Raw genomic sequence first — 26,952 nt, 5'->3', positions numbered from 1 at the left:
GCCTGAGCAGCCTGAGCGAGCGCGGCCCTGCCCACACCTTGGTGGCAGAGGTCTGGCACCCAGAACCATAAAGGAATAAATTCTGTGGCTGTAAGGCAGAGTGTGGTCCTTTGTTGTGGGGAACACACAGATTCACCCCACGGGGAAATAGGGAAATAAAATCAGGACTTGCTCTGATGAGAAACTCAGCATCTTTTAAAAAATCTTGTTGCTCTTGGAATCAGTCACCCCCCCTTGTGCACTGACACTGACCCTAAACCGAGAAAGGAAACATCAGTATCCCTCACAGCATGACCTTTCACAGCCGCTCAATTCAACAGGTTCTCTGTTAAAAACACGGTTCTTTTGGGGCGCCTGGGTGGCTCAGTGGATTAAACCACTGCCTTCGGCTCAGGTCATGGTCTCAGTGTCCTGGGATCGAGCCCCGCATCGGGTTCCCTGCTCAGCGGGGAGCCTGCTTCCCCCCTCTCTCTGTCTGCCTCTCTGCCTACTTGTGATCTCTCTCTCTGTCAAATAAATAAATAAAATCTAAAAAAAAAAAAAAACCACGGTTCTTTTGAAAATTGTTCTTAGGATTAAGTAAGTCAGTGTTCTGAAGTACACAGAGTCAATTCAATTCCAAGTGTTTGATGAATAAAAGAACTAGGATGGCATCAACCTGATTAAGACAGACAGACGGGTCCAGCTTTAGCCCCCAGAGCCAAAGGCCAAGCAAGGAGAAGTTTCGAAACTTCCGTTTTAGAAGGGCCGAGAGCAAGGAGAGGCCGTGTTAAGGGGGTTTCCCGAGCTTCGGCGTCCCGTCAGGGGTCCTCACTCCACAGACGAAGGCGCGGTGCGGTGGGTGGGAAGCCTGCCCAGCGGCTCTTGCACAAAGAGGAAGGCGTGATCTCTGGGGGGACAGGGCGCTGCCCCCGGGGCCAAACTGTGTTACCGTGCTTCTGAGTCCCATTCACCAGCGGCCCCACATTGTGGCAGCTGGGCTACCTGCTCCCAGAGGGGACCCCAAACTGGCTCCAGGCTGATGTTCAGTGACACCGGACTGGGTGGGGTGCTGGCTGGCCTGTCCCCTGCGGCCCCTCGGGGCACCTCTCCTGCCCACACCAGGCCACTGAGGGGACATGGGTGAGCAAGCACGTCCTGAGCTAGGAGGTGGGACGCCCACCTGCTGCTGGCCTCCTCCTGGCCTGACAACGGGCTGGCATGTCCCCGCAACCCCCACACCAAGAAGGCTGCCGCTTAGAGGGACAGGCAAGAGCTGTTCTGAGTCCCCACCGTGTGCCCATCTCCAGGGCCCCTGCTGTGTCTAAGACGCCAAAGACCTTAATAAAGGAGAAAGAAAATTCACATCCTTTATTCCAAACACAAAGCCCTTACCGGGGCGTGGGAGACTTCCTTTCTCTCAGCGCACCCATGCTGGGCCCAAACTTACACATGCCATGAAGTCAGCTCATGGGCGTGCGGGGAAACGGAGCACAGAACAGCCGTACAGCAGAGATGCTTGTGCAGTAGAGACGCTTGTAAACAGAACAGTTCACCTGGCGGCCGCTTTCTGACAAGCAGCGGGTTTGTGACTCTCTTCAGCTTTTCGAAATAACGTCCTGGTGGCCGGGGGCGTCAGCGAGTGCTCTGCGGTGGCGGGGGATAGAAGGCTGGGCCGTCCTCGCAGACCTCCAGCCCCGGGCCCCAGGCCCTCCCGGACTCCCCCAGCTCCCCCGGCTCCGTGCAGTTCCGCAGCCGCAGGTCCTTGGTGAAGCAGAGCTCGATCTGACCGATCGTCTGCACCTCCTCCCCCTAAAACCCAGAAAATGAGAGATGCCTGAGAATCCGGATCTCGGGGGGGCCCTGCTCTGTGGTCATCAGGCCTCAGAACCTGAAGGGACAAGGGGGGATTCCGGGGGCCAGCAACGAGCCCCCCCCACCTCTAGCAGCGACCCGCAGGGGGCCACGGGGCTCATAGCCCAGTCACCACCCAGACGTCCCCTGTGCCAGCCTGGTGGCCCTGGGTGACAGGGACACCGCTCGAACCTCAGACACGTGCACCTGTGTGCCTGTGGCATACGCATCATGGCATCACCGGGAGAAGCAGTTTTGTAGAATAAGTAGGTCAGTGGACCCCACTGCTCAAAAAGAATTAAAGTCTTATCAAAGCCGACAAAAGAAATGACAGTCCATCCGCACACTAGATAATACGTGTGGCGACTGAGACGAGCAACACAAAGCCCAAGAAATCCCTAACTCAGACCTGCTTCCCACAGCCGCCTCCGGCTCCTGCCCCCTTGCCCCTTCTTGTCGGAGAGAAGTCTCAAGAAACAGACCCTGTTCGAGCATGGCACTGAAGGACAATCGTGTGCGTGTGTGTGTGCGTGTGCATAATTTTTTTTTAATTCCAGAACAGCTGGCACAGTGTCCCGTCAGTGTGAGGTGCACGAGACAGAGACTCATCACTTGCGTGTGCCACAGGTGCCCTCCCTCACCCCCATCGGCTGCTCCCCCACCCCCACCCCAGCCCTCTTGTCACTAGCACTGTGTTCTCTAGAGTTGAGTCTGTTTCTTGGTTTGTTTCTTTTCTTTTTCCTTTGCTCATCTGTTCTGTTTCTTAAATTCCATGTATGAATGAAGTCCTACGGTCCGTCCTTCTCTGCCTCACACACTGATCAGCATTTTACTCTCTAGCTCCATCCGCATCATTGCAAATGGCAAGATTTCATTCTTTTTGACGGCTGCGTAATATTCCACCGGAAACAGAGGCTGCATCTCCTTCACCTAGTCATCTACTGATGGACACTTGGGCTGCTTCCGCAGTGGGGCTATTGTTGATAATGCTGCTGTAAATATTGGGGTGCAGGTACCCCTCTGAATCTGGGTTTAACCAACTGCGATTTTAAAGCACATGCAGGATTTGCCTGTGCGCTCACACTCCCACACACGCCTCTGCCCCTGGCAACTCTACGGTGACCACATGGATATCGAAAACCTGTCTTCCTGATGAAGACAGAACGAGCAGCAAAACAGCACATCTGACCTGTTTTGGCGGAAGACACTGGACTTTTGGTACGACTCCGTACATGCTGGCAAGGGCGTCTTTAATATCTGAAATCTGAAACGGAATCAAATGCATTAGAATTCCTTGCACAGAGGCGGTGTAAGGGCTCCGCCCAGGCAGACGGCACACTCGGCTTCCACACTCACAACCCGCACGGCTAACCACAGGGAACCACCCTCTGGGCACTCCAGGCTCACAGACAAGACCCCAGGGAGAGGCTGTCGCCCACCTGGGCTCCACCCTCAGACCAGAGTGGCCCCTACATGTGCTCTACAGTCTCCGTTCTCCCGGCCGCCCCGTGCTTCTGTCCACACCCAGAGCCTGCTGCGTGCAGTAAGTCGGACCCACTTTCAGAGGCCAGGACTCCCGTCTCAGCTCACCTCTTGCTGCTTCTCAACCTAACAGGGCACCTGCAGCACACATGGGGAGCTCAGGACACTTGCTGTCCTGGGTCATTGAAATCAGTGGTCTGACTGACACGTTCTGGGCAAAAATGTAAACACAGTCCCCCTACCTGCTTGAACTTGAACGCGGAGGACAAGAGGGCCCTGCAAGCCCTCTCTTTCCTGGAGCAGCGGACAGGGTCTCCCCAGGGTCACCGTTCCCTCCCAGCCCCACTCTCGGTGCAGGGAGGAAATTAAATGGAAGATCCAGATCCGATCAAGATCCAGCTCAAGTGGGACCCGGCCACACAGCGGAGCACCGACGCCAGAGAGCGCAGTGGGGACGCCAACTGACTTCTGCTCAGGGGACCCAGGTGACAGCGCAGTGTGTAGCAGGGGACTGGAACCGGGGATCGCTAAAATCAGTAACTTCAAATCTTTTTTTAATCCCAGGAGATTAAATCAGCCTAAGTAGAGAATGCATCACGTTTTCTAACCCAGGAGTCAGTCAGCTTACTGGGTAAAGGACCAGAGGACAGACCCCAGGCTCTGAGGGTCACCCAGTGTCTTTCTGGGGGGACACCTGCCCATGGAGGGTGACCACGAGCAATGGTAAAGGAATCAGCCTGGCCGTGAGCCAGGAAGACTCTGTTTACAAGAACAGGCTCTTCTGGGTAGAAAACGATTATCTTTTGTATATGCTTACCAGACAGTAAGATCTGGGCTGTTTAAATTTCTAGTTTTATCATGAAAACAAAAACAAATCTTATGCTTCTTCATCGAACAAAATATCATAAAACGGGGGGCGCCTGGGTGGCTCAGTGGTTAAAGCCTCTGCCTTCGGCTCAGGTCATGATCTCAGGGTCCTGGGATCGAGCCTCACATTGGGCTCTCTGCTCAGCAGGGAGCCTGCCTCCTCCTCCTCTCTCTCTCTCCCTACTTGTGATCTGTCTGTCAAATAAATAAAAATCTTTAAAAAAAAAAAACAAAAAACCGGAATGTGCTTTTTGTTGGGTCGGCGGGCTCCAGGAGTGCAGGAGGAACAATAGAAATGACCGGAGGCTCCCGGAGTGCAGGAAGAGCAATGGAAATGACCACTGCAGGGTCTCGCTGTTGCGGGGTTGCCTTCTTCCAGCCTAGCCCCCCCTTAACCCTTGACTCTCCCACCAAAAGGACGTATGCCCATGTCACGTCTCCATAGATAACCCAATACCTATGCAGGAGACAGATAAAAGACCCCCGGCAACTCCCTCCCAGCACGACTTCCCCCACTCTGCTTTCCAGAGTCGCGGAACCTCGCCCAAGGGTGCCCACCTCCTCCCGGTGCAACTTTCCTGGCTCCCCTTCTCCTGAGCCCTGAAACTTCGCCAGAGAGCGCCTTTAATAAATCTTGCCTTGCACCCACTTCGCCTGGTGTTGTGTTTATCTCACCTATAAAACCTTACACTTTTGAACCACCTACTCCCCAGCCCTGTGAGAGCTGGGAGCACGCACCTCCCCGAGGGCCCGTGAGTCTAGGTTCAAAATCACCGGTTTACGTAGCTTTCGGATCGCACTCAGTGTGCACCGGGAAGCAAGACTTAAATAAAATCGCTCTGGAACCATGAGAGTCTAACAGGAGGGGGCTTGTTCGAGGCCCTTTAAAACCCTGGCATGGACTGGCCGCAGACAGTCTGCTGTGGAGACGCGAGGCGCCCTCAGGTAGCAGCACACATCCGGCTACGGAGCTAAAAGCAAGACTTACCTGGTAGTAATTGAGAGATGGCTTTATTCCCAATTTTTGGAGTATGCTAAAATTTAAATTAAAAAAAAATTAGCTGTGTAATACCGTACATTTTCCTTTCTTGTTCTCCTTAAACATCCTATTTCCTAATAAAAATGAAGACACTCTTAAAAGAAAGCACTTATTTTCTATTGCTTTGGGCAATACATCTGGGCACAAGGACCGCAAGTAAATGGTACTTGGGCTTCGCTGACCTCCGCTCCCCATGGCTCACATGCTGCTGACCCTCCTTCTCTCTCCAGCACCCGGACCCTCTCAACAGTGGCCAGACGGCCCACACCCACTGCGGTTACGGCACACACGTGACCACCTCTCTGCCAAGCCTGTTTCAGGCACACACATGACCACCTCTTTGCCAAGCATGTTTCAAAAGACAGTTAGCAACTGATTCTGGATTCCAGGCTTATCCTAGAAAACCACACTTGGTCAAATCCTCAAATACATTCAACACCCACAGACTTGAATCATTTCCTAAAGCATATGGTTTTGACCAGCCATCCCCACAAAATACCGTATGACTAATTTACCTGTTAAATGATGGAGTGGGATATAAACAATTCTCAGATTAATGGTCTCAAAACAACACTCGAGTCCCCGTCATGCCTCCCTAGATTATCCAGGCCATGAGCCCCGGAGTAGACATGAGACCCGGGTTGCGTCTCTGGACATGGGCATCGTCAGATGGGTATATCCGAGGAAAACCAGACTGCTCGGGGTACACCTGCTCCTGCTGTGATTTCTGGCAACTGTATACATTGTGTTAACAAACCAGTGTTTGTAAAGACGGCGCACCACCCAGTGTCTGCATCTCAGCTGTATGCTCCCGGCCCTGGCAGGAGGAGGTGGTGGGCAAGGGTCCTTGCAGCCTAAAAAAACAAAACTCGCCCACGGCCTGCTCTCACACTGTCTGTGCGGCGTAAACACCAGATTTCAAAGGCTCCAGAATTGCAAAACTTTGCAAATTTTAAAATATTTATTTCAAGTTCCAATATTTTGGCTATGCTGGGATAAATAATATAAAATCAATCTCGCTGCTTTCTTTTTGCTCTTTTTAATGAGGTACTAGTAAATTTTAAGTTATGTGTGGGGTCTGCATTGTATTTCTACTGGGCGGTGTTGCTGAAAAGCCCGAGTCAGGTCACCAAGGAAGTGAGGCCGAGAGAGAGAGATTTGGGGAAGCCTGGCATTCCGCCCAGGTTAGTCTATAATGTTTTCTATGGTGTTGCCTTTAGTTTGACATCCATTCCCTGGCCTGTGTCTGTAGGTTATCAAAGATCTTCTATTCACAGTATCTCACCTTTTTTCAGGTTTGCAACCTTCATATTATAAAGTGAATAAAACACTGTTAGTTTATCTAATATGACCGGCTTCCCTCTGAGAAAAAGATAATCCTCAGTGATGGTTTATAATATAGAGAAAAATACAAGGGATTTTGTTTTCACTTCCTAATTTTCTGAGTACCGCAATTTTAGATTTTCCTTGGGGGACCGGGGAGAGAATACAATTTCCCTGCAACTCTCTCCCCACGTCCTCTAACAGACACTACGCCCCCCCCCCCCCCCCCCCCCCGCAGGGCGTCGTCTCTGCGGGAGGAGGAAGCAGGCGTCCCCAGCGACCACAGCTGCAGCAGCCCCGGCCCCGGGACTCCGAGAGCTACAGAGACTCAACAAGGGTAAGCCGGGGGCTTAATAAATAGCCGTTGGGTGAAGGGAGGGACGATTTAGATGTTTCAGATAGACCCTTCCAGCAGTCCCCATTCACTGCCCTCTTCCCGCCTGACTGAGCAGAAGGGGGCCTGGGGAGCGAGCCGGACCTCGCGCTGCTCGTCGTCAGGAACGCCAGGGGGCAGCCTCCTCCCTGCAGCGGCTCCCGAAGGGACTGCGCTCTGCCCGTCCACACCGCGGACACTCTCCCGGTTCACTCCCCCAAGGACGTCTGCGCTCGGTATCCCCTACGCTTTGGGGGTGAGGAAACGCCCCCCAAGGTCTTGCTCTTGCTGCGAGAAGAGCCTGCAGAGAAGCCTGGCCCGCAGGAGCTGGGCGGCACAGCTGGAGTGTACCCCCCGGCCCTCGAGGGGACCCCTCCGTCATCTTCTGGCTCAGCAGACAGACCCAAAGACGCAGAAACCGTGCACGGTGCACAACGGGCGTCTTGTTCTCCCCACAGGCACTCGCCCCTCCTGTGCCAACGCTGGACCCCACCCCCTGGATTCCAGTGAAACGGGGGACTGGCTGCGCCTCTGTGTGCGGGACGTAGAGCCTCTGTGTGCGGGACGCAGAGGACACACGCAGAGAACCGATGGGGGCTCCCGCACTTTCTAAGCAGATGTGACGCAGCAGCTTTCACGTGGGTGAACAGCAGAGGCTCCTGATGGGATCCGGGCTCACTCTGACGAAAGCACACTAACTGCCTGTCCTGGTCTTTAAAACGCGGTCGCAGGTTTATCGTGTGACGGCCCAGATGAAGGAGAGCAGGAATCCCTCCCACACTGGCCACCAGGAACACTCAGACGGCGGACGGCCAGCCTCGCCCCCGCTCTCGGTCACGGCCTGGGTGGGGGTAGGAGGCCTGGCCCTCCGCAGGGCCATCTGGAGGGGGTGTTTACGAGCTCTGGGTAGTTTCTAGGCTCCGAGGACCCCTGCCCACCACCTCCTCCTGCTCATTCCAGAAGCCCGAGAGCAGAGATGCAAACACTTAGAGATGGGTGGTCTGTACAGAACCTGCCACGTTAATGCAACACACTCCCGTCCAAAATCCCGGCTGAAACACGCGTGCCCTGGTCAGTCTTGCTTCCTCGGGCCACCTCGCCGTCCGATGACGTCCGCGCCCAGACAGGGACCCACGTCTCCAAGGCTGCTGTACGTGACCACGGCCCAGACTGACCTGGAGGGCTGGGTGGGAGGCGCTAGGATTCCTCAGGAGGGCTCCGCGGCCCGCGAGCACCAGGCCCCCGGCGGTCCCTACCTGTTAAGCTCCAGCTTCTCGTAAAGACCCAAGCTCCCCCCGAAGTATTTCTTCTGGGAGTTGAGGGCGTCGAGCTGAGCGGCACAGGTGCCGTGCTTCTCCCACTCGTGCTTCCTGCGAGAGTATTTTAACAAAAAATCTCTGGTTAAAAGTCATGAAACAAATACACGAGGAAGAGCTTGTGCCAGGACGGGGTAGTCACGCGCACGTGGTTCTGCTACAAAGAAAGAGGACAAGACTCCCTGTGTGCATAGGGCATGACGCGGGAGGCCCTGCTCGTGGGGACGCGGCCCCAGGGGACACAGTCTGGTCTCCAGAGAGCGCGCCGCGTCCCTGCAGCCTCCCCCGCCAGCAGGGACAACTCAGTTCAGCGACGCAGCACAGCCCCGGCTGAGGAAGAGCAGGTGCCACGACGCAGGCCCCCGGCCACCGGCACGGGCGTCCGCGGGGGCTCTGGCTTCACGGGGACGCTGACCTGTCCTTCCTCAACAGTGAGCGAAGGACGGCAGCCACACAACCTCCTGAGAGACGCTGCAGGCCCACTCCCCATCTCCACTGTGTCCTCATCCGCCCCCAACAGAACTCTAGCAGGACAACGCACAAGCAGCAACACGGATTCGAGAAGAAGATCGTAGATAACAACTCCCCACGTTTCATCACAGGTTATCGAGAAGTTTCACGTTCTTCTGCAAGGCAAACATACTGCTGGCTCAGAAATGGGGAAACTGAGGCAGGGGGGGCTAGCGAGGCCACCCAGCCAGCAAGTCCCAGAGTCTGCCCCCAAACGGCACTCTGGACCCCACGCTGGCCCCCTGTCCAGCCGCACCACAGAGCCACCCCCATAACCCGCAGACGTGGGGCGCGCCGCCCTCGGAATCGTAGGCCGCTGTCCCATCGGATGTTCGCCATCGTGAGCGCAGGAGAGCGGAAGAGGCATTTGTGAGGGGGTCCTGTGCTGCCTGTGATCTGAGCAGACACCAGCACATCCATAAGGTTCGTGCACAGGCCCGTGCGAAGTGACAAGTCGCTTCAGCCTAAGAAAGCGGCGTGGGAACCTTTCTTCATCTACCACAGCCTCCAGAGTGAATTATTTCTGCAGAGCAGGAAAAGGATTTCTTTCCGACGAGATGAAGATGGAACCCGCGGTGCAGATGCCCTAGTTTCCGTGGAGCTGGAACCGTTCCAGAACCTGCCACATGGGGGGCTCACGGCGCAATGAGCTTTGTGTACAGCACGTGCACACCAGCCCGGGGGCTCCCCACACACAAGAAATACTCGATAAATGTCAGTTTGGATCAAGCTTAAGGATCAAAATCCATTAGGGCATCGCTAGTATACATCTAACACTGAATCCCACCTCATTTGGAATAGGAAAGTTTGCATTTAACACAAAATGGTCAGTGATCAGACAGAGATGCCCATCGTGGTGTCCCCTCGCCTGCCAGAGGGCACACGAGCAGACCCAGGGGCCGCCCTCCGGGATGAGAGGTGGAGGCTCCTGGGGGACGTCGAGGCCCAGGACGCCACCCTCGGTGAGGCCGCTTGCCAAACTGGGTCTCACCCAACTCTCCTTCTTCTTCGTACAAGCATCAGAAAACAAACAGAAATCCTACTTTGCAGAGGGCTGTGTCCATGGTACTTTTTAATATGGCTAATTTTGTGAATAGATTTAATCTTAGAGAACCTTCTCGAGCATGAAGTAACACCAAGACCGTGTACTCTGCAGACTTGAGTCCTCCCTGGGATGAACAAGGACGGTTTTCGGACAGGAGCCCTCCTCTGCCCCGGGGCCCCAACGATGAAGCCGAGGTGGAAAGGCCGGAGGGCCTCCGGGACCCTCCAGAAATTCACAGAGCCAAGGGAGTGTGGAGAACAGGGAAGCATGACCCAACGCTACACGCAGGGGCCAGGGACGACAGCTGCCCTATACCTGGAAGCCCTAGGAGCACAGGTACTAACAGGAGCGGGACAGTCACCTCCGCATTTAGAACACAAGTTTTGAGATGTGCTACTTTCTATCCAAGCTGAAAAATTATCATTTTGCCTTTCTGAGAACACACGCTCTGCCCGCACTACTGGGATGACGTGTTCAAGGACCAGCTTGGACCACCACCTTTACGGTTATTTGTCGACTCACTGGTAAGTCACCTGGCACCAACAAGCTGACCGGCTGTGGCACAGAACACGCCGGAACGCGTGGAAACCCGTACCCTGCATGCCTAGCGCGGACTCGGCATTTCTGCGTGTGCTGTGAAGTAGTCTAGAGGGGTCCACCGGCTTCTCCCATCCCCCCCTCCAGCTCGGCTGGGCGTCAAGTTCCAGGAAAGCATTCTCGGGAACGCGTCTGTGCAGAGTACGGGTCGGAGAGCCAGGCCACTCTTCTCCCGGACTCCACGTGCTTCTCCTGTGCAAGAGACCCGGGAGGGTTCCAAGCACCAGGGAGCCTGGGGGACGGGCACCAGTGCCGCTCCGTGGATTCAGAAAGCTTCCGTCTGCACTTAATTCTCTTCCTGAATGCTCTAGACACATATATTTCCAAACTGAATTAACCATTTTGGAAAATCTAAGTACTTGCGACCTGAATGTAAACCGCCACATCGGAGTGTGGCCGAGACAGTGATTATTTCCGGCTACCATAACGTAAATGAAAGGAATGTTAATTTAACCTTCTTCCCAAGCACTGACCTAAAGAGCTATTTTGAGTTAAACACTGTGTTTTCTTCCTTGGTTCAGCTCCTGCTACACTTCAGGATGTTTCTGGAACAGTCTGCGGACCGAGCCGCAGGTGGGACCTGACCCTGTCCTCGCTAAGTCGTAGCACGAGTCCTCGACCTCTTTTTTCTTCCTTGGTGGGTCTCGTGGCAGCAGCACAAAGTCTTTAAGAAACATCCTGTCCTGCCTGTGCTGCGGCAAGCGCCCCGTCGATGGATACCCGAGTGTTTGTCTCAGTGAAACCTCAGGGGAGGAGAGCGTAAAGCAAAGTGATGAATGAAGTCATGGACTGAGAGCCAGTCTGTAACTTCCACGTGCCCTCAGGGTCTTTTCCAAACAGGCTCCACGCCCCGCGCGGAGTCAATGCAGGGCTTGAACTCACAACCCTGAGGTCGAGACCCGAGCTGAGGTTCAGAGTCAGACGCTTAACTGAGTCACCCGGGCGCCCCTCGCCCACATTTTTCATTTACTGGAGAAAGGCCCCGAAAATGGTCTCCCAGGTAAAAAGTGGTTCACCCCTCCGCGCCTCAGAAGAGCGCCCCGTGGTCCGTCCCCGCGCCAGCCCCCGCCCCCTGCCCCCCCTTAGGCTGCGGCGTCCCCTGCACTCACCAGAAATGGCTGTGGTTCAGCGGATGGATCACATCGGGCCAGTACACCTTCATTTCAGGCAGGAGGTCCTGTGCACGAAAAAAATCCACGTACGACCTAAGGCCTCGCCTCCTAGCAGGCCAGTCTGATTCACCATTCCATTAAAAGAAGTGACCTCGGCCGACTGGCAACACTCAGGGGAGGAAAACGATTCTGTCCCTACTCTGCATGAAGCGACAACACAGAGAAAGGTGCAATTTGCCTCATCGCGAGGCTGCGCTGGAAAGCAGACGCGCTCGGAGCGCAGCGGGTAAGCACACGGCGGTCCAGCCCGACGAGGGGATGTAGCTCTAACGAGAAGGCGGCCATCAAGCCGTGATGGGACACAGGAGAGCCTTCCGCGCACATCAGTGAGGCCAACCTGAAAAGGCCGTGTGAGTCCCGATGTGGCCATTCTGGACAAGACTAAAGTACGGAGACTGAGAAGGCTCAGTCAGGGGCCAGGGTGGGGAGGGGGACAAGCAGAGGAGGAGGGATTTTAGGGCAGTGAGATGCCTCCATACGGTCTAGTGAGGGACGCGTTATCTGTCAAAACCCATAACCCTCCGTGACACAGAGCTAGCCTACGGGAACCGCAGTGTCTGCTAGCAATGAAGTACGACCCTGTGACAAGTGTGTCAACCGCAGGGGACGCGGTGTGCTGGGGGACATATATGGGACGTGCCACTCAATTTTTCGGCTTTAGGTTTCTGCTCTAAGGAGTAGCATCCACAGATTAAAACATGCACCACAAAATTCAGGCTCTTCTTTCCCCCGAGGGGAGCTCATCTGGGCAGGGAGACGGGCCCCCTAAACCGTACAGATAGTTGCCCTGAGCCGCACGGCGCCCGCGTTTACTACTCAACTTCTCCAAACTCACTAGGCCGGAAACAACGTTCACTTAAAACATTGTCTAGACAGACTCCGGTGACCTCGCTTTCCCGTATTTGCCACCACCCGTCACTACGCGCCAGTCACCAGAGAACGGGACGCCCCTCGCGTCCCCTGCCAGTAAGTCTTGTCCTCCCGCCCCATGGCAACTTCCCAGGAAGCGGTCTGCCTCCTGGTCTGCATGTCCCTGGCCTTGCACTGCCCACACTCAGGCTTCAGCTCCCGCCAGCCCCACAGGAGCGGGGAGCAGGCCACTCACCTGGGGACCAACACTAAGCTGGGCTTCCTGGGATAGAACGAGTAAACCAGCAGTGTCTGAACAAGGAGCGGCTTGTGGCCACCTCCCCCGCCCGTGCCCGGCAGGCCGCTCCACTGAAGGGCATCTTCAGCCTTGCTTTTACGAACCCTATTAGCGCGCCCTCGGGAACCCCCTCTCCCGGCCCCTCCTCCCCCTCCTCTGGCTGCTTCACCACATGTGCACCCCCCGTGCCCCCCGTCTCTGTGCCGGGCTGTTCCTGCTTCTCCACCCTGTCCACGCTCACACCTCTGTGCATCGTACGTCTGTGCACGGGTCCGAAGTTCGCCTCTGGCCCAGGCCGCTCTCTGGACAGACCCACGGAGCCCACCTGGACGTTTCCAGGGCACATCAAACTCAACATGTCCAAAGCCGACTGTCTCCTGCACATGTGCCAAAGCCCAGCCCCCTTTGGGAAGGACGACACCCCCAGCCAAACCCCTAGCCAGAGCCCCACTGAAGCTTCTGTCCCAGCGAGGCACGGAGCCCCGTTCACGCGACTTCTGTGGCCCCTCCGGCCTTCCGCTCCCACGGCCTCTGCCCATTCGGCTCTTCCGCCCTGGCCAGTCCCCCACAGCAGCTCTCATGTGAACCCTGCAGCCGAGGTGCTTTCCCTCTCCGGCGGGAATGCCAGAGGCCCTCAGTGCAATGTCAAAGAATCTGCAGTTCCACTGCCGGGTCACAAGACTCTGACCAGGAACATCCCCATGACATGAGGCCAGATGCAGTGAGTCCGGGAAGGCGGACGTGTGTGTCTGAGGAACGAGACGCTGCCAGGCTTTGGGGTGCGCTAATAATTCTTACAGACAGCCCTCAGACTCAGGCCTCCAGGCTCATGCCAGCAAAGGTCCTCACAGGAAGGAAAGAGAGTATAATGTGGACGAGAACACGTGAAGGGTCTGGAGTGTCCTGCCATGCCCCTCTGGGGGCCGTCTATTCATGGCAAGGACCCCCATTCTAGCAAATCCTGACGCTACCTCCTGTTTTCAGGGAGACCCAGTGCCCTGGCAGGCCCTGCCCCATGAATCTAGGTTCTCGTCACCAGACAGTGACTGGTCACACGCACAGCGCGGTGTCTCAAGAGCGCGTCCGCCAGCAGCGCTCATCAAAGCCGCTCCCTGGGCTACTCCGTCACACAGGCCTCTGTTCTGGAAAGGCCCATTCCTTCTGCTCAGAGGCCCTCCCTGGAAGCCCCCCTGCCCACAGCCAGAAAGGCCAGGCCTGGTACTGACGAAGTTCTAGAACCTCACCTAGGTTCTAGAACTCCATCATATGGCGCCCAACGTGGGGCTGTGAGTCTTTACGTTTGGACTCAGCTTCGGTGCAAAATTGGTGAGTACTTTCTCTCCTTTTCCTTTACTCTCATTTCAGGGGCTTGTCAAGGAGTATGGTCTTATTGGAACACTTGCATGTCAGTTGCTCAGGCTGTAATCCTCTAGCCCGTGGCTGCTCTACGGGGAGGAGAGCGTCTGCCTTTTGGCTGTAAGTTAGTGCCCTGGCCGGAATGGCAATAAGACCCAGAAACTTGATGGCCCCTCTGTATTCCTGTTCTTCTATAAAGTTGTCTCTCTTGGGCACGGGACAGCCACCTAAGTCACCAGGACGGCTGCCCATCTTAAGACTCCCGTGTGAGGTTTCCTCCTGATTGATCTAATGTGATCCCCTCCACATCCCTGGTCTAGCCACTTCTGGCCATGGGACCTCCCTGGGAGCCGGCCGAAACCAGTACCCGATTGAATTAAAATGCAACCGGGGACCGTTTCCTAGGGAAGTTGGCTGTATGGGCCACATGTGTTGGAATGTCGCATAGACCATGATGGATTTCAGTCTTTACTGTTTCTTGTCAGTGTCTTCTACAGACTACTTAAAGCGACGAAATTGGGTAATTTCCCCTTGCCAAAGTTTTCTAGTATTTCCATGGGTTAAAAGGCAAAACAGTATGCAGTCTTCAGGACAGATGATGGCATGGCATGGCACAGTGTTTTGGTCCATTCACCAGGCACCCATCAGCAGCCTAGGATGTGATGGGGTAGAGGAGGGACGTGACACCCCTCCAGGGCCTTTTATGGCAGGAATGCCTTCTTGGGGAAGGCAGGATGGTGACCAATAGCGATTTTTGTTGAGGGACGCCTCCGGTCGCTTTTGACACGGGAACCTCTGACATACCTGTGTGGGACGCCACCCAGGAGTCGGGGGGGATTTGGTAATGGACCTTCTTTATGTTTCTGAGAGCATGGCCTCAGTAGGCTTCTTCAGTTGCCAAGGACTCTACCTTGGGGTGCCTTTTAACCCACTGGAAGTAATTTGGATTGCAAAACTTATGAAAGGACTGAGCTCCTGTAACACTGCATGGCCTCAGTGGGATCTATCTGTTAGATCTCCTCTGCAGGAAACAGGGCAAATGGACCTAGGATACCTTCATTGCTCATACCTAGGCCTTCATTGCTCTACACCAGAAGCCCAGACTAAGGGGCTTTTGCAGAATGTTTGCCCAAATGAGTCAGCTAGTAAACTTGACATACTGGATGATAATAAGCCTTCTTCTAGTAAACCCAGGTTGCTGGGCCATCCCTAGCAAAGGGGACTCCGACTTTCTCTCTCTGTTTCTCCTAATAGACGTGGGGGCTTCTCCCTCACTCACTTCCCATGTTAATGGCTATAACTGGAGCCAACCGGGGCTAGTCTAACTTGAGACAGAGACCGTAAGGAATATTCCCAAGCAGCTGCCGAAACTCCCTTTGTTTCGGGGAAGTTTCCCTGTCTTCTCTGGCCCGACGTGGACTGCTTAACCCCTCCCCCTTGCTGGTGGGAAAGCATGGCATCTGCTCCTCTGTTGGAGCTGATGAGCTCTAACACCGGGAAGCCTTTCTCTGCCTCCTGGTGGCACCTTGTTTCCTCTGTCTCCCCTTCTCCTGCTTCTGCATCAACGTGCGTGCAGCCTGCATGACCGGCCTCTAGACCATGCACCGCGGCTCATTCTCTCCTCACTGTCAAGGAGCAGGAAGAGCAGCCCCTGGACCTAACACCCCCCACTCCAGATCCTCCCACCCGTGTCTCAGGTAAACATTCAAAGTGGAGTGGGCCCAGGTGGAATGTAAATCAGTATTTAAACTAAGTTAAGTTTGCTGGTTTAATTAAGATAGACATGTCTTTGAAGTTATAGCAGTAAATGTGAAGCTTTTATTCTATCAAAGTTTACTAAAGGTCAAATAAGCTCGCGTTATGTGTTAAAGTCTGTTAGCAAAGAGATGACTAAACTGATGGTTAATTGTCTGTCTCAAAGTTTTAATGGGTAATTGCTGAGATAGCTTTCAAAGTCTTTGCTAATCTGAAAGTTTAAAATTTTGCTTGGATGACAAATGGAATTAAATTATGGACATCTAGGTCTTAACCAAACAGGATAAAATGCTAAGTCACTAATTACTGGATGTAGGTTTGTGCTTTTGACTTCTTACTGCAAAGAAACTAAGAATAAATCTATTGGTAAACATGTCTTGCGCTTAACTGATTCATAAACTTGCCTTCTGAAGAATTCTGTTGTAACAGTTCACAATTCGTTAATACTTAGTCTTCACTAGAGATTAAGGGTTTCTAAGACTATCAAATTCTGCTTAGTGTAACTAAGACTGATGGAAATACGGGAAACAACTCTGTACGTAGGAAAGTAGATGATATGTAAGAAAGATTTAAGGAATGGGAATACATTTTGTTGAGGGTAAGAGAAGGTAATTTTGTCCTAAATGAGATGGTTGTTTGGAAAGAAATGGCTTGGGACAAAACCTGAATGCATAGGAAAGTTGTAGAAGGTTTGTGAAGGGAAATCTTCAGAAAAGGAAAGTCCGGTCAAGACGGACTAAGATTGAAATGAATGGGTTTTAAAGGTACATTGGTATAAGACCGAAATTGTCTCTGTTCAAAAGGACAAAGTTTTCTTAGATTAATTGATCTGCTGTTACGAAAATGTAAATGGTTTTCTCTTTGCCTGCCCAGAAAACCCAGTTTCTATGTTTTCTTTTATCAGGTGTTTACCATCCCTAACTATATTTAGGCATGTGCTTTAAAACTTTATAAGATTTTAGCAAATGTTGATAAGATTTAAGTTGTAAATCTCTTTAACTCAGGCTTTTCCTTGGTATGCTAAGTTACTCATGAAGTACTGATGAACCAATGATAAAACTTGGGTCATTTGGGAAAATGCTATAACTATTCTAGAGATTCTATGTATTTCCTAAAGTTTTAATGTTTTGAGAGATCATCGCTTGATATTGTAATTATGGAAATGTTATGTGTCACAGAAATAACCTGATTTCCTTGCCAGCTAAATTGTAAACTCTCATCTCATCAGCTCTAACCATATCCATTCCGAGTTTTTGTCATTTATAATTGTTTTAATTCTCTTGTAAAATGAGTTTTATCTTCAAGGAGATTCATATAAAGGACTTTCAGGACAAATACAGATATTTGATACACTTGAAAATCCTAAAACTGAAATGGGTAAGAATTTCCAAAACTAACTAAAGCTGCATTCACCAGATTCAGTAACATGGGACTAAATGAACTAAAACACTATAGTTTTGTCTTATTTTAAAACATTGCTGGTTCTCTAATGTTTGCTCTTCCAGACTAGGGATACTTTTTCTTAAGTTATCTGTAACTTACAGGGATGTAAAAGTATTGATTTGTAAACAAATCAAGGCATTCAACTTTTCTCTCTATCTGAACCCTCTGAAAATCAAAAGGTCTCAGTAAGTATTCTTTCTTCCATGGCAATCAGTCATTTGCATAAGTTCAATAAGAATCTGTTCTCTTTGTAACAGGACAGCATTGGAAACTGGTTATTTTACCAAGGCTTTGACTCGAATGTCATATTTGAAAAGACTCAGATATGACCAGACAGCTTTAAGGAACTAAGGTTGACTTTATGAAACCTGGAGCCATAAAGCCCCTTGGGACTGTTGGCCTGATACGGTGCTTACAGAGTTCCCAGGAGCCTCACCGGGTGAGTAAAGAATGTCACTTCCGGGATACTTTGGGAACCTCAGGAAAAAGAATTCGCCCAAATGGACAGGTATTGCAGGCATATCTGATGGCAAGTACATGGCTTGGCTTCTGGCCCAGAGAGGCTACTGAAAGTTCACCCTAGAGATTCCTTATAAGAAGTTCCAGCAAAGCAGATTCTAAAAGATCTGTATGATCACACTCACTGTTCTTGCTGAGCTTATGTAAATGGTAGGCCACGTTTGTTAAAACTGGACTTGTTTCTCAAGTGAATTAGTCCTAATTTGGCTATCTCTGGAAATGAGGGTTATTTTAAAGAGAAAAACTATGTTTTAGTAACACACCTTTATGGATGTTAAATTCTAGATTTGATTGTCTTTAACTGTTTGTTTACCTAAGCTAGACAACTTGAGGTAAACTTCAGAGAAGTTGCACAATAGCTTCATTAGTCGATCTTATTATTTTGTGGGGATATTAGTAGAACCTCATGGCACATGGTTAAACAACTGGAAAATGGGATTGAATCCCCTACAATTGTATAACTTAACTATAACCTTGTACGTGGCTGGGATAATGAAATTACCTAAAAGCCAACACACCGCACTCCGTAGGATTAACTATGGACTTGTGGAGATAACGGATGACCCCACTTTCTTTGTGAGTGGATTGGATGATGCATGGGGGACTCCCCTTACCTCTTGACAAGTTTTCTCCCACTTGCCAGTGATCCTCTGTAATCAGGATATTGTTAAGGCCGGAGCACTCAAAGGGCTTCTTAATGGTTTCATCCCTTAGTCATATGTATCCTAGAGGCCACCTCTGTTGAGGTGAAATTACAAACAGATGCTTTAGCTAAGCAGAGAACAGCCCTCCTCATAAGAGCCTCAAAGCTCACTATGGGACAGCCCCTGACTGTAATGACGTCACATCAGGTCCAGATTTGTCTTAGAAGCCAAAGGCCACCAGTGGATGATGGAGGCCAACTTATTAAATACTGGGCTATACTTACAGATATGCCAGAAATAATACCTAAAAGTTGTCAAACTTTAAACCTAGTTACCTGTATGCCTGAACCTGACCACGTACTTCTTTCTCTGTAGAGCAAAACTGTTCAGAGGTTGTTGATCTTGCTTACTCTAGTTGGCCAGATTTAAGATGCTCCTGTTAAGAATACGAATGACTGTTGGTTGACCGATGGCAGTAGTTTTCATAGAAAGAATGAGAAAAGCTACATATGCCATAGTGCTCACTAGCACTTTGCAATTGCCAAAGCCTAAAAATAAACATTAACACTGACTCCAAATATGCCTTCCTGGTACTACATGCCCATGGAGCTGTTTGGAAGGAAAGGGGATTGCTGTCAAGCCGTAACTCCCCAATCAAATATGGGCCTAAGTTACAAAATCCTCCTTATCGCTATACTGAGGATGGCATATATCAAATCCGGGATACATATTTGTGGCTCACACCCACGATTGGATGGCTCAGGCAGAAGGCAGTTTTCTGCTGGGAACAAAGAAATCAAACGTATGATACTTGGGCAATAACACACGACATCTGGGACGGCTATCACTAGAAATGTGTTCCCAAATAATAGTACTCCAGGCTACTGACTGGTTTGCTACTGCTTGGGTAAGGCGACCTGGCATTAGATGGTCAGCTCCAAACGGAACCCACTGGATATGTGGACTAACCTGTGGCCCTGGCTTCCTCCAGGGTGGATAGGTCGCCGTACTTTAGGATTTGCCTGGATTCATGGGCACATTACTAAAACCATCACCACTCCAGCTAATCTCCCCAATTTAAAGCAAAGATGGACACGATCTGTTTTTAAGTGGTATGATCACTTAGCATCCATTTTTGTTCCATCTGTGGGACTGGAGGATGTCATGTGGCATGTAGAAGCCCTTAGTAAATATACTACAAAGGCACTCAGTGATTCACTAAACAGCATCTCCCTACTTAATACCGAAGTCTCACAGACATGCAAGGCGGTCCAGAAAACAGGATGGCCTTAGACGTCCTGACAGCAGCACAGGGTGGCACATGCGCAATCATCAAAGCAGAATGTCGCGTGTACATCCCAGACTACCACAAAATGTCACAGGACTAATAAAAGATATGAATGCCCAGATTAAGGCTCTACAAGATCCTTCTCTCTCTCAGTGAAGGTTAAGTTCCTGGTTTGGAGGAGGACTATGGCCAGCAATTAAAAATCTCCTTTTCGGGCTTCTCATTCTTACCGCCTTATTAATCTTATTATGTTGCTTTCAGTGTTTCTCTCCTTGGTGCCGAGACTCCATTGCTGCAATGACTTCAGCGACAGATGATCCTGACCAGGCACAGAGACACTTCTTCACTGTCAGAGCTGGATTCAGCTGCCTCCGCCTCTCCTAACTCCCCTACACATTCCTCAACTGATCAATGTTGACCGAGTCGGTAGGGACAACTCTTCGCCCCTATTCAGCAGGAAGAAGTTACAGAAGATGAGACCTTCCACCTTCAACTACCTTAAAGATTTAAGGGTCAAAATTGTTCAGGGGGGAATGATGAGGGAGCAGAAGGCTGGCACCCTGCACCCCCTCTCCACCCGCTCCCCTCGGTAATGTGTGTAACATTCCTGGGCACCCCTGACCGCCACAAAGGAGAAACAAATTGTTAACTTGCAGAGATCACAATACTGCAAGACAGGAATCTCCCAACTATCTTGATGTTAATGGCTTGCTAAAAGACAACAGAGGTCTCCCCGCACCTTGTAGGTGCTCTTTAGCATATGAAAACTCCTTGAAACCTCCCTTCCCCTCACCTTCCCCCAAACGCAGGGTACAGAACCTGCCACCCCTCACAACCCCTGGCAGCAGCTCTTCCTGCCCACGGGTCCTGTCCCCGTGCTTTAATAAACCACCATTTTGCACCAAAGATGTCTCAAGAATTCTTTCTTGGTCATCGGCTCCGGACCTCAGCCCACCGAACCTCACCTAGGTTCTAGAAATCCATCAGTACCGCTGCCTATCCTCTGAGCCAGAGTGGTCTAGAAATGTTGACCGGGAGGCACAGGGGCCCCCGGGACTAACGTGGGCAGGTGGTGACCCGTCGGGGTCTGCTGTCGCTTCACACAGTTCCCGTCTGGTGCCGTGGGCCCCGGGCAGGGGAGAAAGGGCAGTTCGCACTGAACAAGCGGAGTGTTTCACGGATCCAGAAATGCGAGCGAGGTGCCGGGGCTGAATCCCGGTGAACACGAGCGAGATCCTCATGTGAGCCCGCACCGTGGAGGACACATGTGCGAGGGGCTAACCGAGGGCGGCACCGGTAGGGGCGACGGAAGGGGGCGTTACCTTGATCTCTTCAAAGTGGAAGGGCCACGATCCGTTACACTCTTCTGCTCTATCGGGCCTTGAAATCAAATGGAAAACAACAGAAGTTAGTCTTCGTTGAGGTGAGCTCCAAACGGCAGGAGACACTTCCATTAGCGTCTGCAGGGACCAAAGGCTGAGACACTCTATGGCCACGGGAGTCACTTAAGGAAGAGCTGGGTAGGGTAACCAGGGAGCCCTCCCAGAAGGCAGGCCAACAAGTCGCTCTTCCCAGGAAGCAAAGGAAACCAGCCGGTAGGGGGAGCTCGGGAGTCGGGCACGGGACTGCACTCTCCCTCGGCCAATCGCAGGCCACAGGCACCAGCGCTTCTCCCTCTCTCCAAGGGAGGACTGGGCTCAGGGCCCAGCATGCAGACCGCGCTCACACAGGGACCCAGGCTCAGCAAATACGGCTTCTTAAATTCCCAAGCACGGATCCCCTCCCTGCTTCCCCTCGTCTAGTTCTGCATGGGTCAGTCCCAGTCTGCAGATGCAGCTGAGCTCTCCAGGCCACCAACTCTACTTCCTAGACCACCGGCGCGTCTCCGTGTCCGCAGGCCCTGCACCCTGAAACCAGGGCAGCTCCCCGCCGGGACGGGACAGCACTGTGCACTGTCCTCCCAGCTACAAGGGAAGCAGCAGGGACGTCAGCACAACCCGAGGAAGCCTAGCTCCCGGAGACCACAGGGTCGGATCACTGCCCCAGCCCCCGCTTCATCTGCTGCCCACAGACCCCCAATCTTGAGCAACGAGCATGTGCTGGCAAAGACCAGAACGGCCCCTCCTCCCGCAGGAGCAGCAGGACAAGAGGCGTCCCGCTGACAGGCTGACTCATGGGCACAGTTAAACACGACAAATACACGCATGAAGAGGGAAAGAATAAAGTGCACAAAATGCAAGCGAAACCCGAGATGAATCCGGTAAATGTGACACGCGCACTGTCTACGTACATGCAACACGTGTGCACAGCGTACATGCACACCGTGTACGCACACACAGCACGTGTGCACAGCGCAATGCACACCGTGTACACACATGCAACATGTGTCCACAGTGCACACAAGCTCACTTATTTCTAAGCATCTACTTATTGCCCCCAAAGAAGGACACAATGAGAGGCTCAGGGATCCCAGCCTGGACCCAGAGTCCCTACAAGCATATGTAAGCCAGGTTGTCCCTGTTCTACTGAAAAAGAACTAAAAAACCACAAGATCAGGGTTACTGTACAAACAGCGGAGATATTTTCAATAAGGATTCGGTCCACTGACTAAACTCCTAACGAGAACCACTAGTGTAACCCTTAAGACCAGCCTCAAGCTGCTTTCGGGCCGGCTAGCGGGACGTTAACAGCGCCGGGCCTTGCCATAATCCGTGGATGGTCCAGTAATCCGGAGGGTCTCTGCAGTCCTTTTCCACCTCCTGCAGCAAAAAGACACAGAGCACATCATTGACCCGCTGCTCCTTCACTGCGGCTTCCAGCGCGGCCCCGAGGAGCGACACGGGCGTGGGCGGAAGGAGGCCCCGATCCCTAATTACGTAACATAATTAAAAACTGAGTTTTGCTTTTTTTTTTTTTTTTTAACGTGTTCTCAAATTAAGTCCGTGGGACGGAGACGCTCGCACCCGCCCGTTCATCTTCTTCCCGTGTGACCACAAACGTGAGGGTTCCCGGTCCCCGTGAGACGAGCGGGTTCAGCCACCGGGGCCAGATGTGGCAGCGACACACTCAAGCGTGAACGTTGGGCAAAGTGAACAGGAGCGCTCGGGCGCGAAAATGCCCAAGTGAGGGGAGCACGACAAAGACAACCTCACAGAGAGAAAAGCTGAGCAGCGCCCCTCAGGGACCTCCCAACTGTTTAGCTAAACGGGGAGTTCTTCCAAAATAACCGACTACCGAGAAACGTGTGGGCGGCTTGGGACCAGGTAGGACAGACTCGTGCCCGATGCCCTGTGGTGGGGAATGAGCCCCTGAAAAGCAGGTGTGGGGGGTCCGGTGAGGAACAGGTGAGGCTCCAGGAGGATTTTCAAGCCTTTCCTGTCGGGATCACATTCTGTGGGGCGGCAGCTCTGCCCCAGGCTGGTCTGCAAATTAGGGAGGCTCTGGTTTAGGACACTGGCGCGAGGCGGCGAGAGAGGTCCCTGCCGCAGGCCGAGAGGGCAGAAGAGCATGGCAACGAGGTTCAGCGTCAGAGCGGGGGCGTGTGCCTCCCCTCTCCCGACACCCCAAGTTCATCCCGCAGGACAGCGCAGTCCCAGCGGGGGCCCATTTCCCACAGGTGCAAGGTCAGGGCCCATGGCCGGAGTTGGGGGGAGTCTTCTACCGGCCCTACGTCCAGTGTCTCAGATGAGTCTTTAAGGGGACAACCGGGGCCCAGGATCGTGGAGAAAGAGACACCAGTCGCTCCCTGTAATGCCTGTGTTACACACGCAGAGAATAAGCCCGGAGATACCCCCACTCCCCAGGATGACACCAGAGCCAGACTACCGGGACCCTCTTCCTGGGCATCCTGTAGAGAAGTTAATTCCCTGACAGCGACACTTCATGAGCAGAAGACTTTTTAAAAATCTAATTTCTGAAGCCTCAAGGTCAGAATGCATTTCCATGCATGGATGCAGGTCCGTGCACAGGAACACACCCACATTTTGTCTCAGAAACGCCTCAGCCACCAAAGGACCCCACTCCCTGCCCCAAAGGCAGATCTTCCGGTGTTAACCCAAGACGGGAGCTCCCCACAGGGCCCTGCCCACAGGAACTCGGGCTCCCGCGAGGCCCAGCTGGCGGGGTGGGGAGCCAGGTCTGCAGTGACACCCAAAGCTGGTCACACTACTCTAGCCTGCACAGCAACAGCCCTAAAGGCAGAAAGCGACAATGAGGCGTGAAGTTTAGGAAACTGGACCCAGAGACAGAGCAGCTATGACAGGCACGTCAGGAGGACTACGAATGACACGTTTCCGCGAGGAAACGTGGATACAGAAACCCACTCCGCACGGGACTTCACCAGATGAACGGGGCCAGTCGAGGCAGAAAAACTCACCTTGCACACTGTCACAGGCCAGTGGTGAACCATGATTAGTTTCTTCCACTCATGACTGTCACTGTTGGAAGACAAGGAATTTATGTTTCAAGAACTGTTCTAAAGTTAAAGAAAACTTCATCTATCCATCTACACCGTCACGCATTCAACCAACACTGAGTGACTGTCATGAGCCAGGCACCACCGTGGGACAGGGCCGCTGTCCTGGGTGAGGGACCAAGTCCCTCCCCCGGTGATGCACACGTGCTAGGGAGGGAGATGGTGACCACAGTAGCTAAGAGAACACACCTGGCGCCCACAGTGACAAGTGATAAAGAAATGTGAGCAAGCAAGAGGACAGGCACATCAGGCACGTCAGCAGTGGGGACAGGAACTGAAATCTTAGGCCAGGAAGCCCGGAAAGGCCTCACTGAAGGGAGGCAGAGGCCGGGAGGGAAAGGGGAAAGGAAGCCTGAAGTGGCCTTCCTCCTAGGGTTGGTCACAAGTGTAGACACAGAAGTACCATCATCTTTTAGCCGCATCCGCAAAACCCGTTACGGCCCTCACACCGGAATTTCTGTGTGGCTCACTTAGCAGCAAAACAGGACTTGAACTAGCATGAGGGGCTGAGTGTGCTACGCCCACTGGTGTGAAGGTGCAGGTGGCTGGCTCCACAGTGCTCCCCCACATACAGTGCTCCCTCGGACACAGTCCGGAGCGTGGCCATGCCCCGCCTGACCTGCGCGCCCCGCATGCCCCCCTCCCCTGGCTCTAGGACCTCCAGGGGACGGGGGGGGGGGGGGGGAGCTGTGTCTTCAAACAGGTTGAAGCAGGATGGATAGCTACAGACGGAAACGCCAGCGGCCACACAGGGACATCACCCAAGCAGACATTTCCATTAGATTCTAGAAGGAATGATTCAGAAGTAAAGCGGGACCAAGTTCTCACACGCTGGCTTCTGTAAAGAGGGTGGTTGTGCTGAATCAGCACAGAATCAGAATCCAGATGTTACAAGGGCGCGGCTGTGCACCGCGCTCAGTACAGACGCAGCATGAGCTGCGGCACGAGAACCAGAGCTGGGACAAGTGTCAGACGCTGCTTTTTCAGGGTACAAAACCCTCGTTTAGGTGGAAACTGAGGCTATGGGATTAAAGCTACGGCCAGGGAAGGAGACCCCGTTCCTCCAGGGAAGAATTCCTCCAGGGAGGAACACGCTGTGTACCGTGAATCTATCAAAACTGAGAACGTCTGCAGACAAGGGCCACACACAGTCCTGAGAGAGCGCTGGGGGCACACGGGAACCTGCAGCAAAGCAGCACAGACCAGAGAGTGAAGAGAGAAGCCAGAAGCCGAGGAGGAGAGGAGAGTCACCCCGTTGTCAACCCAGCCGGCGCAAGGGAAAGCCCCTGCGGACCCCTTCAGTCCTGGAGGGTTGAACCAGCTGTTTCTCCAGACCAGGCCTCGCCCACCATGGCTGTCCGACTACATCAGCGCATGGACTATGAAGGGAGCGGGGTGGCGGGGACCACAGATGAGAGCTCCAGCTCTTTACCGACATTTACTGACTGCTGCTGGCCAGGCGGGGTTCTACGCACACTCTGCCTTGCCTCGAATCCACGCTCAGGAGGCAGGTGACAGCTGAGCAAAGTCACCCAGGGAGCTCCAAAGTCACACGACTGGATGAACCTGCGGCTGGTACTCAACCAGGACCCCACACCTCCTCTCCAGTGATACACTCTTAACCTGATGGCCAAAACGAATCCATTAATCAATGCAGCTGTTTTTTTTAGAGAATAGGCTTTCTGTTACCTTTTCAAGTAGATGATAAAACAGCAAAACCAATTAAAGTCATTGCTTTTCCCTCACCTACTATGTAAGAACGAAAGCCTTTTTTTTTTTTTTTTTTTTGAAGATTTTATTTATCTAACAGACAGAGATCACAAGTAGGCAGAGAGGCAGAGAGAGAGAGAGGAGGAAGCAGGCTCCCTGCTGCGGGGCTCCACCCCAGGACCCTGAGATCATGACCTGAGCCGAAGGCACAGGCTTAACCCACTGAGCCACCCAGGCGCCCCAAGAACGAAAGCCTTTATTAAATACGAAATCACTAGCCAAAATAAATAGAAGAAAGAATACAATCCGGTGCTCGGAATTCGGTTCCGTCTACAAGGGAGCAGGAGACTCCACATGCGCTCCCGTCCAGCCCGGAGGAGCGGCCACACCGAACGCAAACGGGGGGAAGAAGAGCCCGCGGGGAGACTCGCGAAGAGGAAGCAGCGCTGTAGCCAACCCAGACGTGCACCGCTACGACGCCCTGCCGGCCCCCACCCGGACCCCCGCCCCGACCCGGACCCCGGCCCCGACCAGGACCCCGGCCCCGACCCGGACCCCGGCCCCGACCAGGACCCCGGACCCCGGACCCCGGCCCCGACCCGGCCCCCGCCCTGCGCCAGCCCCGACCCGCCGCACGCACTCCGGGGCTCCGGGCTCACCTCGTGGGGGACCCGCGCGCGCCGCCCCGGCAGCACAGCGCCAGGCAGAGGGAGCTCAGGAGCAGGCCGTGGGCGGCCGCGGGCTTCATGGCGCGCCCAGCCAGGCGACGACGCGCTCCGGGGCACGAAGCCTCCAGTGTCCGGCGCCAGGCCCTGCGTCTCCCTGAAAATGGACGAAATCCCTGACGCCGAGCTCTGACCGGCCGACCCCACCCCGGAGGCGTCCGCTGTCCCGAGAGGCCCCGGCCGGGGTCCCCGCCTCACCCGGGCGCCCAGGCGCGCAGGCTTCCCTGCCGGTGCCGCGCCGCGACCCCAACCACGACCTCGCAGCTGACACCGCCCAGCCGTCCCGACCCGCACGTTTCCGGCCCTGGAAGGTCGGCCCCGGACACGCCCCCGT

General features: G+C 53.3%; 1 protein-coding gene across 1 annotated transcript; it reads right to left on the bottom strand.

Moving 5' to 3' along the window:
• Nucleotides 1–1,335: 1,335 nt before the first annotated feature.
• On the bottom strand, nt 1,336–26,911 carry LOC111158741 (ribonuclease T2). The gene is made up of 10 exons (XM_022520976.1): nt 26,817–26,911; nt 26,553–26,715; nt 24,085–24,145; nt 22,413–22,468; nt 21,032–21,089; nt 11,495–11,562; nt 8,174–8,287; nt 5,171–5,216; nt 3,023–3,097; nt 1,336–1,791 (listed from the first exon to the last, which is right to left on the bottom strand). The coding sequence occupies exons 2-10, from the start codon at nt 26,639–26,641 to the stop codon at nt 1,615–1,617; spliced, it is 744 nt and encodes a 247-aa protein (XP_022376684.1). The 5' UTR covers nt 26,642–26,715; nt 26,817–26,911; the 3' UTR covers nt 1,336–1,614.
• Between the last annotated feature and the right edge of the window lie 41 nt (nt 26,912–26,952).

This window comes from Enhydra lutris, unplaced genomic scaffold, assembly GCF_002288905.1.
Source record: "Enhydra lutris kenyoni isolate GAN:26980312 unplaced genomic scaffold, ASM228890v2 scaffoldscaffold62, whole genome shotgun sequence".
Taxonomy (NCBI): Eukaryota; Metazoa; Chordata; class Mammalia; order Carnivora; family Mustelidae; genus Enhydra; species Enhydra lutris.
The sequence above is the reverse complement of the archived record's forward strand: the minus strand, read 5'-3'. Positions and strand labels throughout refer to the sequence as shown.

Coding starts and splice junctions, on each gene's coding strand:
- LOC111158741 (XM_022520976.1), bottom strand. CDS start 26,641: ATGAAGCCCGCGGCCGCCCACGGCCTGCTCCTGAGCTCCCTCTGCCTG. Junction 5,217..8,173: donor GAGAAGCTGGAGCTTAACAG/GTAGGGACCGCC, acceptor TTTAAATTTTAG/CATACTCCAAAAATTGGGAA. Junction 1,792..3,022: donor AGTGTCTTCCGCCAAAACAG/GTCAGATGTGCT, acceptor TCTGGGTTTTAG/GGGGAGGAGGTGCAGACGAT.